Raw genomic sequence first — 8,634 nt, 5'->3', positions numbered from 1 at the left:
AGAGTGGTTGGCTCATTCTCGACACTGTGTGCACCTATATACGCACTGAAATGTACGTCCACATGACCTATCGCACGAAATAGCGTGAAAAGAACTGCGACTGGGGTATCAGGACAATGTAGTTACAATCATGCAATGACCACAGGTTCGCTTTATCACTGATGCTGGATTGGAATTACATTCTTTGAAAAATAATCTTAGCACAATTTTAAACAAAAACACAGCTCTTTGTGACTTTTGCAGGCATAAGAACTTTAAAAACATAGGTATAGGGCTATACTATAAATACAGTATACATTATCAATATGGGTAAATAATGCCATATTTACATAAATGGTAACCTCAAATGAGATCATCTGCTATTTTATGGGCTATTTGTTGGTGCATGGTGTCATTAAGCCTAAAATAAATCCAGCAAATAAAATGTAATGTTTTTAAAGAAAACGGTTAGTACGTTTTTAATGATGTAAAAAAATAATGCAGAGCATAAAAGCTGACACTCCAACATCACAAGGAATGACATACTATTTCTAAACTCAAATTTCATTCATGTAAATGTTGTCCCTTAATTTGTGTAAAACACCTCCTTGGCACTGCTGCAGGATCTGAACTGCATGCACTTACCTGTAGTGGTCTTCTCAAACTAAAGTTGGCCATCAAATAGCATGCAACTCTCATATCTCACACAAGTGTGTTACACCTTGTGATTAATAAAGGCTATTTATGTTGTGTCATGAAAACAAAAAAAATGCCTACCACAAATGTTGAAAATGCTTGCTATTTTACTACCAAGATCAATATCAAAACAAAAACAATTTAAACATACAAATAAGGTTCTTAAAACACTAAATTCGGCTCATGTTAAACTGATCACAGAACACAATGTCTGTGTTACGCTGGATATTTCTCCAGACAAGTGAATACGAGCTCTATAGATTTGCACTTCCACAACCAGTCACATCCTCCAAATAGCTCATGCATTTGTACTTATGTCCTTGGTTGCATCAAACTGCTCGAAATGGAAGACGAAAAAAGTGCTATTTGCTCAAAAGAAAGCATATTGAACATGGTTATAAGGCTTTATGTTTGCACAATGTATAACTTCAATATGATTTAGAAAACCATCACCTACTCGTTGAGTATGTCTTACAAAATACAAAAATAATAAAAGCTTGACCGTGACAGTAAAAAGTAGCTGCCAAATATCGTAAGGAAAACAATGCCACCATTAAATATAATCTTTACACTTCAGTGGTGGGTAAGTCAAAAACAAACCTTTTAGGACTATGGAAAAATTGAAAAACATTTGGAGTATGGGGGGGGGTGTTCTTTGGTCTAAGTTTGCTGTTGCTTTCTTGGTTAAGCTGCTAATGGTAGTACACAAAACATGTACTCAACTACCCTGCAGCTCAGTAATGTGGTCGGACGCAGAAAGACAGAATTAATTTTCTGCACAAACACGCAAGTGTCTCAACGCAATCTAGTAAAAAAAAAAATACTAAACAAGATAATAAAAACAAAAAAGAAAAGTGCCTTGTCAAGACAGGGTAATTCTGTCTTTTTTACAGGTCTGTGGTGTTCTGAACATTTGTGTCTGTATTGTCTGTCTGCTTCACACTCAACGTGCCCTCGCAGGCTTTCTTGTGTGTCACTGTGTCTATGAGGCAGCCCTCGACCTCCTCTGTTGGTGTGCTCTGCTCGTTCTCTGCGTCGCTGTCTTCCTCCATCTCCAGGCTTGAGTCATCGCTCTCGCAGGAGCTGGACGTCTCATCCTCCGAGTTGGAGTACACTTCTGCCCCATGAAAGATGTAGTGATTTGGTGCTCGGAAAAGGTATTGAGAAGCTGGGTAAAAGACATCACATTTTGGGTGAATTTCACAACAAGTTGTCATAACATGGAAATTACAGGACATGATTTAATGAAACGACATGGAAAAGTTATTACCAGCAGAAGGTTTTGCATAAAACATTTTAAAAAGACATTTTGCACAAAATCGGAAGTAAACGAACACTTGAAATCTTACTCTCAAGGCGCTTGCTGATAGGACTTCGACAGATTCGACTCATCCAGCATAGTCTGCGAACCTCAAGGTTGATGTGTTGATCATTTAATCCAGAGCCTTCTTCACTCCGCGTGTCTGCTGATGGAGAGACGGAATACTCCATTCTCTCCTCATTGGGGCTTGGAGCCTTTGGACAGGGCTCTGGTTGTGCTACTACTTCTGGAGTGTCTTGGACAATCTGCCCTTTTGGACAGGGCTCCGGTGGTACTCCATCGACTTCAGGTGTGTCGGTGACATTCTGAGCCGTTGGACAAGGTTCTGTTGGTACTCTGTCGCGTTCTGGAGTGTCTGAGACCATATGAGTGTTTGTCTCCTCTGAAGCACCGACTGATGAATCTGTGTGACGGTGCTTCTGTTCTTTTTCTGATGGCTTACTGTGAGTAGACAAGGCCTTGCAAGATAGCTGCTCTGCGGAAGTCGCTAACCGCGGGGGGTTTTCTGTGATCTCATTGAGTCTTAAGGAGTTGTAGCACAGTTGCTCAAAGTCTCCGCCCAACCGATGGCAGAGCTCGTTAACGATGACATCACAGTCCCCAAGTAGCTCCACATCAAAGTTGAGGTGAGGCAGCTGCTCCCGATTTATCAAGACTTGAGGCACGTCATGAGGAATAGAGGCTGGATGGGAAAAGAGGTCACCTGTTATATATGCATGGCTCGAGATAAAGCATAATACCGGTAATAACATTGGTAATAGCATTGCTTAACTTGGGCATCTAAAAAAACAAACATTTTCAACATACTTGGGATGAGAGCCACCGGTCGCACTTTCAGTGAGGACCCAATGACAATAAGGAGGTCCACTTCATCCTTATCCTGCCTCATTGCTCTGTGGAATATTTCTGGAAGATTCTCTCCAAAGAAGACAATATCTGGCTTCATGATTGCCAGGGGGATATCTGTACACCGTGGACAGTGAGGAACAACCTTGAACAGAGATTTGAATTCATTATGGAAACAAAATCAGACAATGGACGCTACTGTACAAGATAAGCTGTGAATGACTGAAAAAAAGCCACAAATCTGTCCAGGAGTACACATCAATTCACAGATTTGACACTGGTGAATATTAATAGGAACCATTCTTGCCAATACCTGATAAAAAATGTCTTCCCTTACGGCCTCACAGTCAACCTTGTGTTTACAGACGAGACAGGAAGCTGTTGCAAAAGACCCTGAAATACAGAAGAGTGTGGGTCATAAGAATGAATATTAGACCCGGGACCACAAACACTTGATTAAAGTTAACATGTATTACAGTATGTACCGTGACATTGGATGATCCTCTTAACCCCAGCCACTTGTTCAAGAGTGTCAATATTCTGGGTGTAGTTGCGTAGTAGCTTCCCCTGCTTGTCCAACATAGATATGAATTTGTGACAAGGCGAAGGTTGGAACTGTCCTGGATAGATCTCCTGCAAGAGATCAGAGCAAATCAAAACCGTCTCACATATCCAACAAGTGGTCATTTACAGATATTCATCATCGCTTAAACAAATACTATATAGATATGCTTTCAGTCCACAAACCTTAGCAAACTTGAAAAATGGCCTTGGGTCTCTTCTGAAGTACTCGATATCAAACATTGCCTGAGGGTCTGGAAGATCTGGGAAATCTATTGCCAGCCTTGCATAAATGCCATCTCTGGATCGAAAGTCTGGTATTCCACAAGAAACAGAGACCTGAGGAAAAATAAACCATCAGTCCTAATAAGGCAACTGTGAAAGCTATACAAAGACACAGCAAAACTTCATTGTTCCCTGCAATACATACCCCAGCACCGGTCAGCACAAGGATCTTTTTGCTTTCCTGGAGTAGCCGAACCACATCCTCCAGGGTGTTTATGTCTTTGCGCTTCTTTCTTTTAGGAGGCTCCGAGATGTTGATGATGATCTGCCACAGTGTCATGTCATCCAAGTCAGGCGGAAGCACAGTCTCAGGAAGCAAGTCTTTTAGTATTGTTCTCGGATTGGTCTCTCTCATAATGTGTTGCTGAATAAAACTGTAGGAACCTATTAAAAAAATAAAAAATACTGCACATTCAAATTGCTTTAAAAACATGTTATTGTATATTGAACATTACCTGGGTTGCATGCAATTGTATTAAATGCAACAATCTTCCCATAAATCGTAAAGGTAGAATAAACCTCTTCAGAATGGCATGGTTCCCAAAGTTCTTATATTTATTCTCAGTATTACCAATAACCCCACCAAAGACATTCTTTAAAAAAGTATACCTCAGCCATTAGACTTTATACAGGCAAATAAAACTCAAAAAGGAAAGTTACAGCTCCCTAATCTTTTTAACCTCTGATTGGAATTGCATCAACTCGCCACCCAAGGCTTTTACTTGAGACATATCGTTAAATGCACTAAAGAGGAGCAATGTGTAATTATAGAAGATGCGCATTCACCCTCAATCGTTTCACTTGGCTATTTTCAAACGATAAACTAAGAACATTAACAACTTCATAGTTAACACTAACAATATGGAAGAAAATTAAAACAGATTCTACAAAAAACAATGTTATTCCCAAAAAACACAAGCCTAGGTAAAAATCCTTGGATAGCTATTCAGAATGCACCGATAAATTGGTTCACATGGAAACAAAGGCGTAAAAAAACAAATTACTTGGTAATAGGAAACATTTATTTCCATGACAGAAATAAAAAGCAATTTTGGATTGACCAATGTCGATATTTTCAAATACATTTAAGTTTTTTGCAATTTAAGTTTAATATCACAAAATGTTGATTTGAAATCTTTTGGGACATTAGAGCAATCTTAAGGGAATTCTATTTGAGTTAGAAAAGGATCTTCCTATATTAGGTATGATATTCAAAACCTTGCAGAGAGCCTATCCAAATGACAACCTCAAACGGAACAAGTTCCACAGACATGTGAGTAACAGAAATGGAATAATGTGTCCCTGAACAAAGGGGGGGGGGGGGGGGGGGGGCAAAATCAAAAGTAACAGTCAGTATCTGGTGTGGCTACCAGCTGCATTAAGTACTGCAGTGCATCTCCTCCTCTTGGACTGCACCAGATTTGCCAGTTATTGCTGTGAGAGGTTACCCCACACTTCCACAAAGGCACCGGACATTTCTGGGGGGGGAATGGCCCTAGCCTTCACCTTCCGATCCAACAGGTCCCAGACGTGCAATGGGATTGAGATCTGGGCTCTTCGCTGGCCATGGTAGAACACTGACATTCCTGTCTTGCAGGAAATCACGCACAGAACGAGCACTATTGATGGTGGCATTGTCATGCTGGAGGGTCATGTCAGGATGAGCCTGCTGGAAAGGTACCACATGAGGGAGGAGGATGTCTTCCCTGTAAGGTACAGCGTGGAGATTGCCTGCAATGACAACAAGCTCAGTCTGATGATGCTGTGACACACCGCCCAAGACCATGACAGACCCTCCACCTCAATCCCACTCCAGAGTACAGGCCTCGGTGTAATGCTCATTCCTTCGACGATAAAACGCAAATCCAACCATCACCCATGGTAAGACAAAACCACAACTCGTCAGTGAAGAGCACTTTTTGCCAGTCCTGTCTGGTCCAGCGATGGTGGGTTTGTGCCCATAGGCAAAGTTGTTGCCGGTGATGTCTGATGAAGACCTGCCTTACAACAGGCCTACAAGCCCTCAGTCCAGCCTCTCTCAACCTATTGCGGACAGTCTGAGCACTGATGGAGGGATTGTGCGTTCCTGGTGTAACTCGGGCAGTTGTTGACACCCTGTTCCGCAGGTGTGATGTTCCGATTTAGCGATCCTGTGTGGTTACACGTGGTCTGCCACTGCGTAGACGATCAGCTGTCCGTTCTGTCTCCCTGTAGCGCTGTCTTAGGCATCTCACAATACAGACATTGTAATTTAGAGTCAGTAGAAAGGCCTCTTTAGTGTCCTAAGTTTTCATAACTGCGACCTTAATTGCCTACCGTCTGTAAGTGGTTAGTCACATGTGCACGTTCATTAATTGTTTATGGTACATTGAACAAGCATGGGAAACAGTGTTAAAACCCTTTACAATTAAGATCTGTGAAGTTATTTCGATTTTTACTAATTATCTTTGGAAAACCAGGGTCCTGAAAAAGGGACGTTTCTTTTTTTGCTGAGTTTATAAACTATTGGTACCAAGACATAAAAACAACTGATATTGGCACAAGATGGAGGGAATGTTTGAACATAACGAATGATTGGATTCTTAATGAACCTTAAGTTTATACTGGATTAAGCATAATGTATAATACAAGAGACAATTTACAGAACAGAGTAATTTCTAAAGTGTAAACCTAATAATGACTAAATAATCCATGCCCCCTGGAAATGCTATAAAGTCAAAATGTTATGAGTGGAGATAGAAAGTTGGTTGTCAGAAGTGTTTCAATGTAAATTTGTTTGTCTGCATATTTTAAGAATTGTCATGAGGGTGCAGTGAGATACCCGATGGACTGGACAATACGCTTCTCATCAATTATCTTGAAAAATGTACAGTACCAATCAAAAGTTGACACCTACTCATTCAAGGGTTTTTCTATATTTTCTACATTGTAGAATAATACTGAAGACAATTATGACATAACATAGGGAACCATATTGTAACCCAAAAAATTGTTAAATCAAAATATATTTTATATTTGAGTTTGTTCAAAGTAGCCACCCTTTTCCTTGATGACAGCTTTGCACACTCTTGGCATTCTCTTAACCGGCACTGGAGATATGAGTGAAAACAGGTATGTCTCTGGACAGGTGTGTTGTCATTGATGGTTGTGCTTTGTTGTGCATGTTGTCCTTTGTATGGTTTGAACAATTCATTTTCAATACACCTGGTAAAAATAACATTGATTATCAGACATCTTGTACCTATCTGTGGTTGAGGGGTCCAGTCACTGGAACTTGCATGTGAGGATCTGTCATCATCCTCATTGACACCATCTGGGAAGGCAAAGCCATTTTGGTGAAACTCCTCATCAGTGCCACGACACTCTGGACAAGCAATAAAGAGGACATGATTGTGGGAATTGATACAGTTTTGCCAATTCATTTAAAGCTGCAATATGTACCCGAACAAATTCATATAGAAATGTGTTAGATAGCTGTCACTCATTGAAAGCAAGCAGTATATCTGTTCTGTGTGTTTTTTCTATTCTTCCCGTTCTTAAGTTTCGCGTCTTGTGCTTTCGGTTTTATACACCAGCATCAAACAGCTGAAAATACAATATTTTTGGTTATGTAAAAATAGATTTCATAGCGGTTTAAATTGTACATTATTATCTACTTGTATGTTGTCACATTAACTGAAATTAAGCTAACTTTTAGAATTTTAGCAACCAAGAAATGGCGGAGGGATTTCTGCATCTTTAATGTGGACTAGCTGTCTCTTCATAACAGATCACTCAGGCAATGTGTTGAACAGTAATTTACCTAACTAACTATTCTGCAAAGGACTTAAATGTTAGTGTTTTTGCATTCCCCGAAATGTACAAAACATGCAACCCAAAAACCTGAATTGTATAACGTTACTAGCCAAAAAGCTAATGTTGATATCGGCTACCTTTTTTTAAATGAGTCGGCTAAAGTTTGCTAGTTTCAACCTTCAGGCTGACGTACTGTTGAACTAGCGTGCAGCAAGTTAGCTACAACGCTAGCGAGCCCAATTGAATTGGCTATCCAAGGTGGAGTAATCGAACCAGACATGCAACACTCGAGTCCGCAAAAAAAAAAAAAAAAAAAAAAAAAAAACTTTGCATACTAGCTATAGCAGCTAGCTAAATTAGCCTACCTGCAAGCTCCGCAGCGGGTCCAGACGCGTTTAAGTTTGTTACGCTTTCCTGAGGCTCCAAGACCAGCAGCCCATTGTCTCCGCCTAGTGCTGCTGCTGGGGCCTGTCCTAACGCCATCACCGGCTCAATCTCCTCATCTGGCCGCGCAGAAATCGCCGCAGCCCAACTCTCACAAGCCTCTAGCCCGTATGTAGCTTGCTCAGTCTGAACAATTTTGAGCCCACATTCTATGGCCATGCTCATTTTGGACTTTTTTGAAACGGGTTCTTCCATACTTGAAGCGCTGGAAGTGGCTCCAACAAGGATATTCTCCCCGTCCGCCATCTTCAGCAGAAAAAGCCGCTGTGGTGAAAAAATATTTCTCGGTCGACAGCTGGGTATTTAAATGGCGCATGTGACTTGCTCTCCACTCCACCAGTAGTTGCGACCCGAGCGCCACGTCAATGACGTCAACCATACGAACACGTATCATGATTCATGTTTAGCTATGAACATTGATTGACATTATTTGAGCTAATGTCACATTTCAAATCAACTAAAGCTACTAGCGTTAGCTGGACAATATTGCAATATTCAATGGCACATTGTCGTTCTGGTTCTTGAGACTGCCAGCTGCACAGCGCGACCTAAAATAAAGTCGACCTGGAACGCGCAACACCACTGAAGCCTTCAGAGGAGCCAGGCTAGCTAAATCAATTATTTTCAAAGCTTGCATAATATTGATCAGAATGGATTATACTTAAGCAATAAGGCACGAAAGGGTGTGGTATATGGCCAATATACCA

The 8,634-nt window shown here is 40.9% G+C and overlaps 1 protein-coding gene across 2 annotated transcripts; it reads right to left on the bottom strand.

The window, feature by feature from the left end:
• Window positions 1-429: 429 nt before the first annotated feature.
• LOC139381792 (NAD-dependent protein deacetylase sirtuin-1-like) lies at window positions 430-8,488 on the bottom strand. Of its 2 annotated transcripts, none has more exons than XM_071125554.1 (9): window positions 7,849-8,488; window positions 6,930-7,052; window positions 3,834-4,072; window positions 3,590-3,742; window positions 3,328-3,475; window positions 3,156-3,235; window positions 2,804-2,987; window positions 2,025-2,678; window positions 430-1,843 (listed from the first exon to the last, which is right to left on the bottom strand). In XM_071125554.1, the coding sequence occupies exons 1-9, from the start codon at window positions 8,171-8,173 to the stop codon at window positions 1,563-1,565; spliced, it is 2,187 nt and encodes a 728-aa protein (XP_070981655.1). In that variant the 5' UTR covers window positions 8,174-8,488; the 3' UTR covers window positions 430-1,562. The 2 variants fall into 2 exon arrangements, with proteins under 2 accessions (XP_070981655.1, XP_070981657.1); XM_071125556.1 differs by having other exon boundaries at window positions 6,930-7,001; window positions 7,849-8,268.
• Window positions 8,489-8,634: the final 146 nt, after the last annotated feature.

The sequence above is a fragment of the Oncorhynchus clarkii genome, chromosome 23, assembly GCF_045791955.1.
Source record: "Oncorhynchus clarkii lewisi isolate Uvic-CL-2024 chromosome 23, UVic_Ocla_1.0, whole genome shotgun sequence".
Lineage (NCBI taxonomy): Eukaryota > Metazoa > Chordata > Actinopteri > Salmoniformes > Salmonidae > Oncorhynchus > Oncorhynchus clarkii.
This window is presented reverse-complemented; position numbering and strand designations above follow the sequence as displayed.